Here is a 19,416-nt window from a genome sequence, read left to right as displayed (position 1 = left end):
TCATAATAAGATTATCAAAGACAGATTTTCTTGGTTAACCATACTTTCTAAGCTTTGCATACATAAATTGAACGGTTTAATTCAATTTACATGCACGCCACGAATGGAAGTTCAAAGTAATATTGCGCCAAATGACCGACTGATAGGATCCAGTCGGAGGCTTCAATGGGTCAGGTTGGCCTGTCTGGCTTGCTTGGACTTGGGCTGGATTATCAGGCCCAAGGATCGGGCTCAGCTTAAAATTTAAGCTTATTTCTAAATAAGACGGGTTTAGCCTAAGATGCGTAGGCCCAGCCCATTAATTTCAAAAAGATAAAGAGCTCAGATACGTTAGCTTCGTCTAGATATCAGACGGTTGGAACAACACCCATCGTTGCAGCTGCGTAAAGAGTCATCACCGCTCATATATACCATAATGACAAGAGGAACACATAAAGAGCTCATAACACTACAATTCAACCAATGTGGGACAAACGTAGGAAGTGGATAATGAGACAATAACAGGAATGGCATAGTTTTGTTTACTTCTCTGTTTCTACAAGTGGGGTGCATGGTTAAGTGATCAAGACCGTTGGTCAATCATGGATTGACCTTTCCTAAGAACTCTTCTAAATCAAATAATCCTAACCCTTTGATTAGACGGCTAGGATCTATCCTCACTACACGATCATTATCATTGGTCTGAGAAAGGCCATGTTAAATGAGCAGCAGTCCGGATCCCACTGGTGAAACTCACAATAACTGGTCAGAGTGGTAGACTTGAAATTTTTGGCCCATTGCATAGTCATGGTGGCCTACCAAATCAACTCCTCCATCAGCCTACTTGTTTACCATGTGTACGGTTGGGATGTAAGGGTGTTTGGAGCATGGGATTAGATGGGTTTAAGTGGGATGGAATCACCAAAATGTAATGATTATATTGTGAAAGGGATTGTCTCCTAATCCTATGGATTGAGGCCATCCCACTCCATGTTTGGGAAACGGATTGGCTTCTCATCTTGCTAATATGGGTTGGTGCTCTATGGGCCCCACCATGATGTATGTGTTTCATCCGTGCCGTCAACCTATTTTTTCCATGTCATTTTATGGTATGAGCCCAAAAATAAGTTTAATCCAAATCTCAAGTGGACTGCACAGTTAGCCCTATGAGGTTTTTAATGGTGTAATTCAATCACTACTGCTTTCCCATGGTGTGGTCCACCTTAGATTTATATCTACCTCATTTTTGGGATGAAACTCAAAAATTATATTTCAAAATAGATGGACAGCATGGATAAAACGCATATATCATGGTAGGGTCCACATAGCACTGACCACGAGCTACATGAAATCCAAAGTATGGTGGTAGAAACTCTTGCTCCAACATTGATTCCAAGAAAGGCTTTACAGCCCATACCTTGTGTGATTCCTAAACACACCTTGCAATAACCAGTGAGATCTTGAAACCCACTTCCACCAAATCCTACTTAAAATCATGCCTCAAACGCCCCCTTAGGGAATTCCTTGAAGCATCTCGTAGTTGCATTTCTCAACTAATATTCGCACATGGAGCCACAGTAATGTTATTTCTCATCCAACCTGTTGATGAGGTCACTTAAACCCCGACTAAGGGGATAGAGACAAATATCAGCTAATTAATCTAAAACTTTTATATCCTATTTTATAAATTGCTAATGCTCAATCACCACCGTCACCTATGGTAGTCCACTTAAGATTTGGATTTACTTCATTTTTTTAATCATTTTTTAAATTCATGCCCTAAAATGACTTAAAAAAATAGGACAGCGTGAATATAGAATACATGCACCAAGATAGGAGCCAAAGTAAGGGTCACATCGTCTTGATGAGGCAGGGCCACCTAAATCATTATTTTTCTTCAATTCTACCCCACCATAAAGGAGACTCAACCTAACGACGTTAATTAAAGTCACTCAGGATATTTTCATAAAAGTGATGCCTATATATATATATATATATATATATATATATGGAAAAGGTACTATTAGCTCGACCCATTCCGTTGATTTTAAAATTACTCCAGCCGACGACCAGCCATCTGATAGCTGGACCCTACGGAATGCTACAGTAAAGTAGTACCTTTTCCCATATATATATATATATATATATATATATATATATATATATATATATATATATATATATTTGATAGAAATTTTCTCTTAAAAATCTATTTCCCTAAGAACCCTTGGAGAGCTTATCTCATGTGATATGTGCATGACATCCAATCCATTCATTTGATGTGTGCCACCTCATGATAAAACTCAAAGGGTGTAGAAATCAATCCTACACAAAACTTAAGTGAGCCATAGAAAAGGAAACAGTTGAAGGGGGAATGCCCACCCTTATTTTTCATTAGAGCCCGCCTGAGTTGCAAAACAATCTAAATTTTTTGCCTAACCCTTCATCCAAGCCAGATGAGTGGACTGTAAGGCCTGGATCGCATATATAAACATATAAGCAAAAATAGAATCAGAAACACCTGAAACTCACAGTGGGATTTTAAAAAATCATACTTAAAAGCAGAGATAGCAAGCACAAAACTAATGTTACGTGTGAACTCAATAAACTAGTAGATTTCGACGACAAATTAGTCGAGTCCTGATCTGAATAGTGGCGAACGGTAACAATCATCTTGACAACTGCATTGGGAACGTCAATGAAAGCCGTCTCGAGAATAGCATAGCCCGTCGCAAATCGAAATAAGCCCGTCCCGGATACGACCGATACCTCCCTACGTTGCAACAAGAAGGGTTCCAAACCTTGTATCTGTAGCGTACTCCCTTTGTAGTTTCCGTCCGTGAAAACGATCGTGAACATGTAAGATAGGACGGAGGCGTCTAAGGACGATACTACAAATATCCCTCGAGCTCGTCCTAGCTCCTTCGAGTTCCTATCTGCTCCTTCTGTGATCGCATCGTCCAACACAAGGATGGTTCCGAACTTGGACACACTTGAATTCACGCCATTGATTCCGGCAACCGGGATTGAAGTCACCTTCGGGCCTGTCTCCCAGTCTTGCATGTAGAACACCATGTTGGTCTCTTTCGTTCCTGTGTCTTTGGCTTCCAAGCTGACAACAATGGTTATGAGGAAGAATATCGGTACTGAAACTGATATCTTTGGTGTGGTTTGAGCCATTTGTATCAATTACTGTTTACTATCATAGTAGTAGAGAACTGGTCTATTTATAATAGTGGGAAGGTAATCCTTGCATCATAAGTAGTGGTGGGTGAGGCCCATATGGATGATCCCAACCGTGTATCTGGTGGGGCAGAGTAGTGGAGGGTAATTGGCAGAGGGAGTTTCTTGCCAAAGGCATCTCCTTACCTACTTTGAGCAGTCGATCACTTGATCTATCTCAATTTTGGATCTGTGTCCAATCTAACAAAACTGATAAAAATGGCTGATTCCTTACTAACATCACGGTGTACCTACCTAACTTCCGCAGGAAGGCTTTGGCAGGCAATCCACATCAAGAGAATCCGGGGGAGATACGACCCCGATTGGGTAGATGGGAGAAAGCGCCAACAATTTTCCAAGCATGGCCCACCATGATGTGTATGTTAGATCCACACCGTTCATCTATTTTTTGAAATTTTTTTATTGAATTATCCAAAAAAGGAAACATCCTCCGACTATGTGGGCCACACCACAGGAAAAAGTGGTAATTTAATTGTATATCTACCGTTAAAAAAAATTTGGGTTATAGAAGGTTCAGATCAACCTGATATTTGTGTCTTCCCTTCATCCAGGTGTCTGTGACCAGATGAACCGGTTAGATGTCAAAGAAAAGTCATGGAGGGCTCTAATAAGGTTTCAACAATAGGCGTTCAATCACCAATGTGCTCTTGGTGTGGTCCAGCTGAGCCCTATATCTGTCTTGTTTTCAAAATCATGTCCTCCATTGACCTAAAAAAAATAGATGAACGGTGTGGATCTAACATATGCATCTTAGTGGGCCCCACATAATATCCACGGGTCAAAAGATTTCCTTGCTATGCAAAGGGAAAATTTTGGTGCATACCACTACCAGTCTACCAGTAAAGAGATTAGGTATGTGTATTTTTCTTTGTAGAATTTTAAATTTTAAATTCATTTTCAACTGACGTGAGCTTACATCAGCGATTGTGAGGTGGATCAAGGCATAGCCACACATTGGCTGCGACGTCCGAACCATAAATGTGGGTGTGATCCTGCCCGTAGGGCTCGCCTCCATGTATTAATTTTATATCCACGCCCTCAATCTGTTTTTAAAGATTATTTTAAGATGTGGTGGCCAAAATGAAGGGGATAAAACTTTTAAGTAGACCACACCAAAGGAAATAATGGTTATTGATCACATACCATTGAAGACTTTCTAACATTCCCCATAACGTTCATTGACCATCCAATCTGTTGATAAGATCATATATAAATGGATGAAAGGAAGAAACAAATATCTGCTTGATTAAATCTTTTATGGCCCACAAAAGGTTGTTAATGGTCAATAACCCTTGTTTCCTATGGTGTGATCCACCGAAAATTTATATGTGCTTTAATTTTGAGACCATGGTCTAAAATAAGCTGAAAAAACAGGTGAACTGTGTGGATATACAATTAATACATCAAGGTGGGCCCCACCATAGTGAGGCTCTGTTATGGGGGTCACAGCTAGTCGCCCTCTTCAACACACGATCCGCACTATCTACCTAATAATGTCTTTAGAGAAATTTACGACTGTGGGCCCCACCTTTTATCCATTGGTTTTTACTAAACAATACAAACTTGGCGTCCGAACTTGGACCTGCTCGTACGGACAGCAAAAATGAGGACGAAACTACTCCTCCTTTTTAAATAAGCCGGCCTATGGCTACGGATTTGCGGGTTCTATGGCTACGTATTATAACCGTAGCTATAGCTAATCCGTAGTCATAGGTACAAATACCCGATAAACTATGTCAGCCAGTTGGGGTCGACCAGGTCAGTTGTTTTAACCGCTTGTTTCAATGTCCTGTCCCATGCCTATGTGGCGGCCTCCCTATAGCTACAGATTATAACCGTAGCCATAGAAACCTTGCTATCCAAACAACATATATATATATATATATATATATATATATATATATATATATATATATATATATATATATATATATGGATTAGCTTGTTAGTACACACTCCATGTTAGCCACCCCCGCTAGGGATCGATGCCAAGACCTCTAATGTTGAAACGAGGTATCTCCACTCAATCTGCAAGTTGAGTTATGGATTTGGGTGTAACAAAAAAAAAAAAAAAAAAACAAAACAAAACAAATAGTCACATCAAAGGAAATCTACTTTCTCTTTCTATTATTTGGCACTGAATCCTTGGTTTCCAAACATGGCCTAATGGAAAGAAGGTAAAAATAATAATAAATAAAATAAAAAGATGTAGTACTTTAAGATGAGATAGTGTTGTTGGCTTTACAGAATAGTCGAATAACCTTCATTTTCATAGCTTGTCAGATATTAAGACACTAACTTTCATTTAAAGATGGCTTTTATTGTCGTGAGAACCTCTTGTATTTGAGAAAATGGCTGATGTGTTACCATTTGGATTAGTATCAAAACAAGAATGTATGGTTATCTTGCCAATATTTTGAATCCTTATTTCTGCCAGCTTAACTGTGTCTATTAGAAAGATTTGGCTATATGATGAAAACCTGTCTTAGTGAATAGTGATTATTACTTCAACTTTGGAATGCCTTTTAGAATTGAGCGAGGCAACCTAGGACTTGAGCGAGACAACGTAGAAATTGAGCGAGGGAACCTACAAATTCAGCCACTCAACATACGAATTTAGCGAGGCAACCTAGGAATCGAGCTAGGCAAACTACAAATTTAACGAGGCAATCTAGAAATTCAGCGAAGGAATCTAGAAATTCAGCGAGGCAACCTAGGAATTTAGCGAGGCATCCTAGGAATTGAGCGAAACAAACTATAAATTGAGTGAGGCAACCTAGAAATTGAGCGAGTCAAACTAGAAATTCAGCGAGGCAACCTAGAAATTTAGCGAGGCAAACATGAATTTTAGCGGGGCAAACTAGAAGATCAGCGGGGCAAACTAGAAACTCAGCGGGGGAAACATGAAATTGAGCGGGGCAAGCATGAAAATCAGCGGGGGAAACTTGAAATTGAGCAGGGTAAACATGGAATTGAGCAGGGTAAGCATGAAATTGAGCGGGGCAAACACGAAACTGCCATTAATGACCTTAATTCTGATATATGGTAACAAATAAGGCTGAAAAATGTATAGTAATTGGACATTGAATGATTAAAAGCATTACTGTAAACCTCGTACAATGTATATTCAACGATGTATATAATACAATGTATATAACATGAAATGGTACATGAGTGGGACAACAATGTATAACGTATATTCAACAATAAAATTAATACTCCGTATAATACAACACAACACAACATAGGCAAATGACTCTATCCACTTGGGAAGCTTCCAACCTTTGTAACCCACTATTTTCAACTCTTTCAAGTTTGCGTGTGGCTGTAGGATTACAAGCACGTCCTCCATTCTCTTCACCTCATCATCATCCAACCTCCGTAGTCATAGGATATAGCATAAAGCTTCTGCTTCTTATACAGTTCTGCCTCCCTAGCTTCGTCCCTGCTCCTGACTTTTTCTAACCCAATAATTTTGACTCTTCCTTTAAGATGATTGAGTTGTTTCAGTTCTCCCAATTTACATCCTTCGATGCCACCCTCCACAATCAACTCTTTGTTAACATCCGAAGGCTACTTAGTCTCCCTGTGCCCTGCAGTAAGTACTTCAGCCTGTTAGTGTCTTCTAATTCTAGATGTCTCAGGTTAATCATTTTTCTCAGCCCTCTAGGCAGTGTTTTTAGCTCAGTACACCAATTGAATATCAAGGTCCATAAATTTCCACAATTACTCACCTCCTCAGGCAACTCCTCTATGTCTGTCCAAGTGAAATCAAGATATCTCAACTACTTCAATTTCCCTACTGTTCCAGGCAATTTCTTAATGCTAGTGTCACTCAAGTCCAATGCCCTATGGTATCTGAAATGATGAAATAAATTGTTTGGCACCCTAGGCTTGGAGATTCTTGAAACGCATAGCAACGTCCGCAACTTGTTAGCCTTATACAAGGTTGCCCAAATGGAAGCCACTTCATCCCCATCTTTATCACTGTCAATTAAAAGAGAATGGCGAACATTGCTTAGGTTCAGCGAGGCTTGCTCTCTGATATCCACCAGTGAACAGTCACTACCTGCAACAGATTGCGCAAGATCATGAACTAAATCATGCATCTTGCACTTGAGTATGTTCTTGTCATCATCCAGTTCTGCATCTTGAAGCAATGAGCATCTTAGTAAATCATCAAAATATAGACTGCCAATTTCTTCCATATCTCTACTTCTGTCGGAGTGGATGAAACCTTGTGCCACCCATAACTTCACTGTCCTATCCTTCCCTATCTCCCAATCCTTCGGGAAGATGGAGAAATAAGCAAAGCATTGCTTCAAAGCAGGAGGCAATTCATGGTAGCTGAGTAACAAAGCTGGTAAAACGCCTTGTAAGACATCATGTGAATTCCATGTGTCGCTTTCCAAGACAAGCTCCCATTCCCTTCTCGTCCTTTTCGAGCACACGGCACTCCCTATTGTCTTTGCTGCGAGAGGCAGCCCTCCACACTTCTTTACGATTTCCCTTCCAATATCTTCCAACTCTGAACGCTCTTGTACATTCCGATGCTCAAGTGCTCTGTGCCAGAACACTAACCAGCAATCATCATCGGATAAGACAGCCAGCTTGTGTATGTGAGCCCTTCCTATTGCCCATGCAACATCTTCTCTACGAGTGGTTACAATGATTCGACTCCCTGGTGCACCATCTTGGAAGTATCAGCTTGTCCCACATCTCGCTGTCATTGCTCCAAACATCATCAAGCACAAGTAAGAATTGTTTTGAGTGCAGCATACAATGGAGGCGATCCTGCAATGGGGCCAAGTCTAATGACCCACAACCAGCCCCAGTTGCAGATTTTATGCTTGATTTTGTAATCTGCTTCACACCAAAATCTTCTGAAACACACCCACATTTTCATTTGGAAATGCCCCTTGACCCTCTCATCATTGTAGGTGAGCTGAGCAATGGTGGTCTTGCCCACACCCCCCATTCCAACGATAGAAATGACAAAGGGCACCTGATTCCCCCAGTAACAAGTCTAAGACTCTATGTTTGTCATCTTCTCTGCTGACAATTGACAGTCGATCTAGTAGGGAGCCCGTCTCTCGCTCTTTGATCTCAACCCGCCTCACTTCACTATCCACTCTCTCACTCTCTCCACTATCTACTCTAAGACCCAATTGGCTCTTCTCTTTTTTCAATTTCATCTAATCTACCCCTCACCTCCTTTATCCGACTCCCAATTTTGTGGCGCAACGTGACATGATTGAAGCAAGAAACAGGCCAAAGCAAGCTTATTACCTTCTTCTTGCTGAAACAGGACCCATCTCTTTCATCAGGTGCTTGTGATCTATGACCATCTGTCATCCACTCATCTAGTATGTCATCCACATCATAGGCCAGGTCTTTGACATTCTCTAACCAGATCTTCACAGCTTCATCCTTCACTCGCCGAGTTTCAGCGTCTTTAAGCGCAGCTTGGATCAAGGTGAAAGTACGGGAAAGCTTTTTGATATCATCGGTGACAACCACCAACAAAGCTATCTCATCTTGGAGGATGGTGTTCAACCTATCTACTGCAGTCGAGATCAGTGAATAAGCCATGTTTTTTCCCTCTTTCTTTCTCCTTTTGGTATGGATGGATGGATGGGAATTGGGAAGAAGGGAGGAATTTGATGTGTGAGAGAACTCCGAATAGCTTAGAAATATGCAATGGTAAGGACTTTGAAAAATGGCCTATTAATGAATCAGGTAGAGAGAGGATAGAGAAGCAAAGAGAACTCAGAGAGAAATGAAAATGTAGAAAAGGATAGAAGAGGAGAAAGAATCAAGTACCAATGGTGCAGATTGTTGCATTTGAAAAATATGAAAGAGTTTGGGTTATGATGACTCAAAACTCGGTCTGTGGTAGAAAATCATGGGCCCCACATGTTCGCACCAACGGTTGGGCCACTCGCACAAATCAATCGACCGGCCCGGGCTTTGGGTTAGGGACGCGGATTGGCTACTCCCCCTGCCACCAGAAATGGCTGGTGGTCGGTGCTCTGTGGGCCCCAACATGATTTATGTGTTTCATCCATGCCGTCCATCTATTTTTGCATATCCTTTTATGATATGACACGAAAACTGAGGTATATATCAATCTCAGTTGCACCACATTACAGGAAACAATGTCGAATGAGCGTCGACCACTAAAAACCTTTTGGGGGCCATAAAAGTTTTGGATCAAGCTGATATTTGTTTTTTCCCTTCATCTGTGCCTGTATGACCTAATTAACAGATTGGATGTCAAATAAACAATACATTGGGGCCAAGGATGATTTTAATGGTGGATATCCAATCACTATTGTTTTCCTGTGGTGTGGTCCACCTGAGATTTATTTCCCTCCTAATTTTGGTATCACGCCCTAAAATGATCTTTAAAAATGGATGAATGAAATGGATGAAACATATACATCATGGTGGCGCCCACAGAGCACCAACCACCAGCCACGGACCGGTGGCAGAGGGAGTAGCCAATCCTTTCCCTTGGGTTAGCTCTGAAAGGCATGCTACGGGAGATGCCAAGAAAAGATCAGACAGTTCCAGGCATCCAATCAATACATTATAAAACGGGCGGTCCAGATTGTTCTCATAGAAATAAGTCTAATCAACAATCTGAGCTATTCATTTGTTAGTAATCCTTTTATCAGGAAATCTTATCCATTGCATCTACGTCGTAGAAAACAAACGGCTGTGAAAGAGGGAAAAAACTATAGGGTGCTCCAACCATCCACTCAATGTCAATTTAATAATAGCCGTTAAGAATTATATTCTAAAGCTAGTGAATGGTTCAGATTGCATGATTGGAAATCTTCAAATATTTCAAATCCGTCGATCATGAACATATCACCGTACACTCCTGATGTGTATATTAGGGCATGAGACAAAAAATACAGTAAATCTAAAGCTATGAGTGAACAACACCATTGGAAATAGTGGGATAATGACGCGCACCATTGAAACCTTCCAAGGCCTCGAGAAGTTTTCAACTATAGGTGTTTGATCCCCACTGCTTGGTGTTGTGCGGTCCACTTGAGCTTTGGATCTGCCTAATTTTTTCGGCTCATGCCTTAAAATGAGATAGAAAAATAAATGAATTGTGTGGACAAAATACATACATCAACGATGGGACAGAAACATCGTGACGGGCCCCACATAGTCAGGTCTCCAGGCAAGCCTCAAAAAATTAGATCGGTTTCACAATCCTAGCCTCCATTCACGGACACCTGTTGACCAATGGATAATAATTTTGTTTTTAAACCGTCCAATAAATTTCTACAAATATCATAATAAGATTATCAAAGACAGATTTTCTTGGTTAACCATACTTTCTAAGCTTGCATACATAAATTGAACGGTTTAATTCAATTTACATGCACGCCACGAATGGAAGTTCAAAGTAATATTGCGCCAAATGACCGACTGATAGGATCCAGCCGGAGGTGTCAATGGGTCAGGTTGGCCTGTCTGGCTTGCTTGGACTTGGGCTGGATTATCAGGCCTAAGGATCGGGCTCAGCTTAAAATTTAAGCCTATTTCTAAATAAGACGAGTTTAGCCTAAGATGTGTAAAAGCGCGTCGGCCCAGCCCATTAATTTCAAAAAGATAAAGAGCTCAGATACGCTAGCTTCGTCTAGATATCAGACGGTTGCAACAGCACCCATCGTTGCAGCTACGTAAAGAGTCATCACCGCTCGTATATACTATAATGACAAGAGGAACACATAAAGAGCTCATAATACTACAATTCAACCAATGTGGGACAAACGTAGGAAGTGGATAATGAGACAATAACAGGAATGGCATAGTTTTGTTTACATCTCTGTTTCTACAAATGGGGTGCATGGTTAAGTGATCAAGACCGTTGGTCAATCATGGATTGACCTTTCCTAAGAACCCTTCTAAATCAAACAATCCTAACCCTTTGATTAGATGGTTAGGATCTATCCTCACTACACGATCATTATCATTGGTCTGAGAAAGGCCATGTTAAATGAGCAGCAGTCCGGATCCCACTGGTGAAACTCACAATAACTGGTCAGAGTGGTAGACTTGAAATTTTTGGGCCATTGCATAGTCATGGTGGCCTACCAAATCAACTCCTCCATCAGCCTACTTGTTTACCACGTATACGGTTGGGATGTAAGGGTGTTTGGAGCATGGGATTAGATGGGTTTAAGTGGGATGGAATCACCAAAATGTAATGATTACATTGTGTAAGGGATTGTCTCCTAATCCCATGGATTGAGGCTATCCCACTCCATGTCTGGAAACGGATTGGCATCTCATCTGGCTAATATGGGTCGGTGCTCTGTGGGCCCCACCATGATGTATGTGTTTCATCCGTGCCGTCCACCCATTCTTCCATGTATATACAAGGTTTGGAATTCCTTGAAGCATCTGCTAGTTGCATTTCTCAACTTATATTCGCACATGGAGCCACGGTAATGTTATTTGTCATTCAACCGGTTGATAAGGTCACTTAAACCTGGATGAGGGGTAAAAAAACAAATATCAGCTTAATTATCTAAAACTTTTATATCCTATTTTATAAATTGCTAATGCTCAATCACCACCGTCACCTATGGTAGTCCACCTGAGATTTGGAATTACTTCATTTTTTAATCATTTTTTAATTCATGCCCTAAAATGACTAAGAAAAATACGGCAGCGTGAATATAGAATACATGCACCAAGATAGGATCCAAAGTATGGGTCACATCGTCTCGATGAGGCAGGGCCACCTAAATCATTATTTTTCTTCAATTCTACCCCACCATAAAGGAGACTCAACCGAACACGTTAATTAAAGTCACCCAGGATATTTTCATAAAAGTGATTCATATATATATATATATATATATATATATATAGAGAGAGAGAGAGAGAGAGAGAGAGAGAGAGAGATGGGAAAAGGTACTCTGCGCTCGACCTTACAAGACCCTCCAATGAGGTCGAGTTGTGTGGGCCCCACCGTGAAGCGTTTTGAACATCTACCCTATCAGTCAGATGCACCATTCCATTGTGGGCCAAGTCTCAAAAATCAAGTCAATCTGTGACTTGTGTGGGCCACACCACATACAGAAGTGGGGAGGGGCCGTGCACCATTAAAACATTCATAATCATTTTTTGGGCCCACTGAGATGTGGTTTGCAAATCCAGCCCATCCATTATGTGTGTCCCACTTGGATGAGGGTTCATACCAAGTTTCAGCAACATTCAAAACTCAGGTGAGCCCCACCAAGTGCTTTTATATGTTTTTGGCATGTCTTCACATGATTTTAAATGGAATGGCCCACCTGAGTTCCGTATACGGCTGATTTTTGGGATATCCCATAATATAGAGGGGACCCATCAAATGCACAGTGTTGATGGTCGACACGTATCATGGTGGGGCGCACACAGCTTGACCTCACGGGAGTCGAGCGCATAGTAATTTTAAAATCAATCGGAATGGGTCAAGCTAATAGTACCTTTTCCATATATATATATATATATGGGAAACGGTAATATGCGCTCGACCTCACAAGTCCGTCCCATGAGGTTGAGCTGTGTGGCCCCATTCTGATGGGTTTCGAAAATCTACCCCATCAATCAGATGCACCATTCCATCTGGGCCTAGGTCTCAAAAATCAAGTCAATTCGTGACTTGTGTGGGCCACACCACATACAGAAGTGGGGAGGGGTCACGCACCATTAAAACATTCATAATCAGTTTTTTAGGCCCATCGAGATGTGATTTGCAAATCCAGCCCATCCATTATGTGTGTCCCACTTGGATGAGGGTTCAGACCAAGTTTCAGCAACAATAAAAACTCAGGTGAGCCTCACCAAGTGCTTTTATATGTTTTAACGGTGTCTTCACATGATTTTAGATGGTATGGCCCACCTGAGTTCCGTATATGGCTGATTTTTGGGATATCCCATAATTTAGAGGGGAACCATCAAATGCACGGTGTTGATGGTCGACACGCATCACGGTGGGGCCCACACAGCTCGACCTCACAAGAGCTTATCATGAGGTCAAGCGCATAGTACCTTTTCCCTATATATATATATATATATATATATATATATATATATATATATATATATATATATATATATAATTGATAGAAATTTTCTCTTAAAAATCTAAGAGCTTATCTCATGTGATATGTGCATGACATCCAATCCATTCATTTGATGTGTGCCACCTCATGATAAAACTCAAAGGGTGTAGAAATCAACCGTACCCAAAACTTAAGTGGGCCATAGAGGAGGAAACAGTTGAAGGGGGAATGCCCACCCTTATTTTTCGTTAGAGCCCGCCTGAGTTGCAAAACAATCTAATTTTTTTGCCTAACCCTTCATCCAAGCCAGATGAGTGGACTGTAAGGCCTGGATCGCATATATAAACATATAAGCAAAAATAGAATCAGAAACACCTGAAACTCACAGTGGGATTTTAAAAAATCATACTTAAAAGCAGAGATAGCAAGCACAAAACTAATGTTACATCTGAACTCAATAAACTAGTAGATTTCGACGACAAATTAGTCGAGTCCTGATCTGAGTAGTGGCGAACGGTAACAATCATCTTGACAACTGCATTGAGATTGGCGAGGTCGAGGAAAGCCGACTCGAGAATAGCATAGCCCATCGCAAATCGAAACATGCCCGTCCCGGATACGACCGATACCTCCCTACGTTGCAACAACAAGGGTTCCAAACCTTGTATCTGTAGCGTACTCCCTTTGTAGTCTCCGTCCGTGAAAACGATCGTGAACATGTAAGATAGGACGGAGGCGTCTAAGGACGACACTACAAATATCCCTCGAGCTCGTCCTAGCTCCTTCGAGTTCCTATCTACTCCTTCGGTGATCGCATCGTCCAACACAAGGATGGCTCCGAACTTGGACCCAGTTGAATTCACGCCATTGATTCCAGCAACCGGGATTGAAGTCACCTTCGGGCCTGTCTCCCAGTCTTGCATGTAGAACACCATGTTGGTCTCTTTCGTTCTTGTGTCTTTGGCTTCCAAGCTGGCAACAATGGTTATGAGGAAGAATATCGGTACTGAAACTGATATCTTTGGTGTGGTTTGAGCCATTTGTATCAATTACTGTTTACTATCATAGTAGTAGAGAAATGGTCTATTTATAATAGTGGGAGGGTAATCCTTGCATCATAAGTAGTGGTGGGTGGGGCCCATATGGCAGCATAATTGTTTGGATGATTCCAACCGTGTATCTGGTGGGGCAGTGTAGTGGAGGGTAGTTGGCAGAGGGAGTTTCTTGCCAAAGGCATCTTCTTACATACCTTGAGCACTCGATCACTTGATCTGTCTCAATTTTGGATCTGTGTCCAATCTAACAAAACTGATAAAAATGGCTGATTCCTTACTAACATCACGGTGTACCTACCTAACTTCCGCAGGAAGGCTTTGGCAGGCAATCCACATCAAGAGAATCCGGGGGAGATACGACCCCGATTGGGTTGATGGGAGAAAGCGTCAACATTTTTCCAAACATGGCCCACCATGATGTGTATGTTAGATCCACACCGTTCATCTATTTTTTGAAAATTTTTTTATTGAATTATCCGAAAAAGGAAACATCCTCCGATTATGTGGGCCACACCACAGGAAAAAGTGGTAATTTAATTGTATATCTACCGTTAAAAAAATTTTGGGTTATAGAAGGTTCAGATCAACCTGATATTTGTGTCTTCCCTTCATCCAGGTGTCTGTGACCAGATGAACCGGTTAGATGTCAAAGAAAAGTCATGGAGGGCTCTAATAAGGTTTCAACAATAGGCGTTCAATCACCAATGTGCTCTTGGTGTGGTCCAGCTGAGCCCTATATCTGTCTTGTTTTCAAAATCATGTCCTCCATTGACCTAAAAAAATAGATGAACGGTGTGGATCTAACATATGCATCTTAGTGGGGCCCACATAATATCCACGGGTCAAAAGATTTCCTTGCTATGCAAATGGAAAATTTTGGTGCATACCACTACCAGTCTACCAGTAAAGAGATTAGGTATGTGTATTATTTTTTTAGAATTTTAAATTTTAAATTCTTTTTCAACTGACGTGAGCTTACATCAGCGATTGTGAGGTGGATCAAGACATAGCCACACCTTGGCTGCGACGTCCGAACCAGAAATGTGGGTGTGATCCTGACCGTAGGGCTCGCCTCCATGTATTCATTTTATATCCACGCCCTCAATCTATTTTTAAAGCTTATTTTAAGATACGGTGGCCAAAAGGAAGGGGATACAACTTTTAAGTAGACCACACCAAAGGAAATAATGGTTATTGATCACACACCATTGAAGACTTTCTAACATTCCCCATAACGTTCATTGACCATCCAATCTGTTGATAAGATCATATATAACTGGATGAAAAGAAGAAACAAATATGTGCTTGATTAAATCTTTTATGGCCCACAAAAGGTTGTTAATGATCAATAACCCTTGTTTCCTATGGTGTGATCCACCTAAAATTTATATCTGCTTTAATTTTGAGACCATCGTCTAAAATAAGCTGAAAAAAGAGGTGAACTGTGTGGATATACAATTAATACATCAAGGTGGGCCCTGCCATAGTGAGGCTCTGTTATGGGGGTCACAGCTAGTCGCCCTCTTCAACACACGATCCGCACTATCTACCTATAATGTCTATAGAGAAATTTACGACTGTGCGGCCCACCTTTTGTCCAGCGGTTTTATGAAGCAATACAGCCTTAAGATACGAACTTGGACCTACTCGTACGGACAGCAAAAATGAGGACGAAACTATCCCTCTTTTTAAGTAAGCCATCCTATGGCTATGGATTGGCGGCCTCTATAGGTACATATTATAACCGTAGCAATATGGAGCTAATCCATAGGCATAGGTACCACGGTCTAGATACCCAATAAACTGCGTCAGCCAGTTGGAGTTGACCGCGTCAGTTGTCTTGCCCACTTGTTTCAATGTCCTGTCCCATGCCTATGTGGCGGCCTCCCTATAGCTACGGATTATAACTGTAGCCATAGGTACCTTGCTATTTAAACAACATATATATATATATATATATATGGTTAGCTTGTTATTACACACCCATGTCAGTGCACACACTCCATGTTAGCCACCCTCGCTGGGGATCGATGCCAAGACCTCTAATGTTGAAATGAGGTATCTCCACTCAGTTTGCAAGTTGAGTTATGGATTTGGGTGTAACAAAAAAAAAAACAAAACAAATAGTCACATCAAAGGAAATCTATTTTCTTTTTCTATTATTTGGCACTAAATCCATGGTTTCCAAACATAGCCTAATTGAAAGAAGGTAAAAATAATAATAAATAAAATAAAAAGATGTAGTTCTTTAAGATGAGATAGTGTTGTTGGCTTCACAGAATAGCTGAATAACCTTCATTTTCATGGCTCGCCAGATATTAAGACACTAACTTTCATTTGAAGATGACTTTTATTGTCTGATTTTCTACATAAAAGAATTCAACTCGTGAGAACCTCTTGTATTTGAGAAAATGGTTGATGTGTTACCATTTGGATTAGTATCAAAACAAAAATGTATGGTTATCTTGCCAATATTTTGAATCCTTATTTCTGCCAGCTTAACTGTGTCTATTAGAAAGATTTGGCTATGTGATGAAAACATGTCTTAGTGAATAGTGATTATTACTTCAACTTTGGAATGCCTTTTAGAATTGAGCGAGGCAACTTAGGACTTGAGCGAGACAAGTAGAAATTGAGCGAGGGAACCTAGAAATTCAGCAAGGCAACCTAAGAATTTAGGGAGGAAACCTAGGAATCGAGCTAGGCAAACTACAAATTTAGCGAGGCAATCTAGAAATTCAGCGAGGGAATTTAGAAATTCAGCGAGGCAACTTAGAAATTTAGCGAGGCAACATAGGAATTGAGCGAGACAAACTATAAATTGAGTGAGGTAACCTAGAAATTGAGCGAGTCAAACTAGAAATTCAGCGAGGCAACTTAGAAATTCAGCGAGACAAACATAAATTTCAGCGAGGCAAACATGAATTTTAGTGGGGCAAATTAGAAAATCAGCGAGGCAAACTACAAACTCAGCGGGGCAAGCATGAAATTGAGCGGGGCAAGCATGAAAATCAGCGGGGGAAACTTGAAATTGAGCGGGGTAAACATGGAATTGAGCAGGGCAAGCATGAAATTGAGCGGGACAAATATGAAACTGCTAGTAATGACCTTAATTCTGATATATGGTAACAAATGAGGCTGAAAAATATATAGTAATTAGACATTGAATGATTAAAAGCATTACTGTAAACCTCGTACAATGTATATTCAACGATGTATATAATACAATGTATATAACATGAAATGGTACATGAGTAGGACAACAATGTATGACGTATATTCAACAATGAAATTAATACTCCGTATAATACAACATCTTTTTAAATTTTCTCCCATGCCTTGGACAAATATCATCTACAGACTAGAGACAAGCAATCATATGCTATTGACTTCCTCCAATCGATGACGAATTTTTGTATGTCTGTTCCCGTCAAGGTGAGACCGTTACACAAAACGTCGAAGAATTTCATTACGAATATACCACAGTCATAACCATTGTCCTACTTTGGCGCAGATTCATTGATTCTGACGATCCACTTCTTCCCTTCAAGCACAGTGTTGTCTCTAGTGGCATATAAGAGAATGGGGAGTGCAAACTAGAAAAACAGCGAGGTAAACATGAAAATCAGGGGGGCAAACATAAAATTAAGGAGGGCAAACTAAAAAATCAGTGGGGCAAACTAGAATATCAGTGAGGCAAACTAGAAATTCAGTGGGGCAAACTGGAAAATTAGCAGGGCAAATTAAAAAATCAGCAGGGCAAACATGAAATTCAGCGGGGTAAACTAGACAATCAGCGAGGCAAACTTAACAGATAATTTTATGGCTTGAGCCGAAAAATCTAAATGTATCCAATGTTCAAATGGACCACACCATATGAAATTTTGAATTGAACTTCTAATGTTGATCATTTCTTAGGGGCCACAGAAGTTTTGGATCAAGCTTATAATTGTGTTTTCTATTAATCCATGTCTGTATGATCTTATGAATAGGTTTGATAACAAACAAACATCATTGTTGGGCCCACTATGGTTTCAACGGTAGAAATCATTACGCCCACTGTTTCCCGTGGTATGATCCACTTGATCTTTTAATATGCTTCAATTTGGGGCTAAACTGCTAAAATTAGATGGAAAACGGATAGACGATGTGGATATACTACATACATTCAATGTGGGCCCAACTAAGTTTACTTAGTACAATGGGAGCGTACTGACTAACTCAATACGCAATCCGATTACGCTTGCTACGCCCCACAATGATGTTTTATTTGTAATACATCATGTTCAATACCCCTCCGTTTTCATCGAAATATGTATACACCAAAACCCCATATGTGGGAGGGAACCTAGACATTGAAGGAGGGAACCTAGAAATTGAGTGGGATAAACATGAAATTGAACGGGGCAAACATGAAATTTAGCGGGGGAAACATTAAATTTAGCGGGGAAAACATGAAATTCGGCGGGGAACACAAGAAATTGATCGAGGAAAACTTGATTTTCAACGGGGGAAACATGAAATTCTGTAGGGCAAATCATGAAATTCAACGGGGCAAAAATAGAATTAAGCGGGGCAAACTAGAAAATCAACAGGGCAAACTAGAAAATCATTATGCCTACTGTTTCTCGTGGTATGATCCACTTGATCTTTTGATATGCTTCAATTTGGGGCTTAACCCCTTACACACACACACACACACACACACACACACACACACACACACACACATGCACATGTGTCGTGTGTATATGTATATATACGTGTGTGTGGGAAAAGGTTCTATATGGTCGAGCTTATGTGAACTCCCCATGAGGTTGAGCTATGTGGGCGCTATCATAAAGTATGTCAAACATCATCTACCCCATCAGTCAGATGCACCATTCCATGGTGGGCCTAGAGCTTAAAAATCAAGTTAATCCGTGACTTTTGTAGGCCACACCACGTACAAAACTTGAGAGGGGTTACCTTCCATTAAAACATTCATAATTATTTTTTGGGCCCATTGAGATGTGTTTCACAAATCCAGCCCATCCATAATGTGTGTCCCACTTGGA

General features: G+C 40.6%; 1 protein-coding gene and 1 non-coding gene across 2 annotated transcripts; both read right to left on the bottom strand.

Moving 5' to 3' along the window:
• Nucleotides 1-10,862: 10,862 nt before the first annotated feature.
• On the bottom strand, nt 10,863-10,948 carry LOC131252461 (small nucleolar RNA snoR114). Its single transcript, XR_009174480.1, has one exon. It is a non-coding gene; the product is annotated as a small nucleolar RNA snoR114 (small nucleolar RNA).
• On the bottom strand, nt 10,893-14,344 carry LOC131251862 (dirigent protein 11-like). The gene is made up of 2 exons (XM_058252856.1): nt 13,751-14,344; nt 10,893-10,955 (listed from the first exon to the last, which is right to left on the bottom strand). The coding sequence occupies exons 1-2, from the start codon at nt 14,342-14,344 to the stop codon at nt 10,893-10,895; spliced, it is 657 nt and encodes a 218-aa protein (XP_058108839.1).
• Between the last annotated feature and the right edge of the window lie 5,072 nt (nt 14,345-19,416).

Source organism: Magnolia sinica, chromosome 7 (genome assembly GCF_029962835.1).
Source record: "Magnolia sinica isolate HGM2019 chromosome 7, MsV1, whole genome shotgun sequence".
Lineage (NCBI taxonomy): Eukaryota > Viridiplantae > Streptophyta > Magnoliopsida > Magnoliales > Magnoliaceae > Magnolia > Magnolia sinica.
This window is presented reverse-complemented; position numbering and strand designations above follow the sequence as displayed.

Coding starts and splice junctions, on each gene's coding strand:
- LOC131251862 (XM_058252856.1), bottom strand. CDS start 14,344: ATGGCTCAAACCACACCAAAGATATCAGTTTCAGTACCGATATTCTTC. Junction 10,956..13,750: donor CTAGTTTATTGAGTTCAGAT/GTAACATTAGTT, acceptor TTGTCATTATAG/TATATACGAGCGGTGATGAC.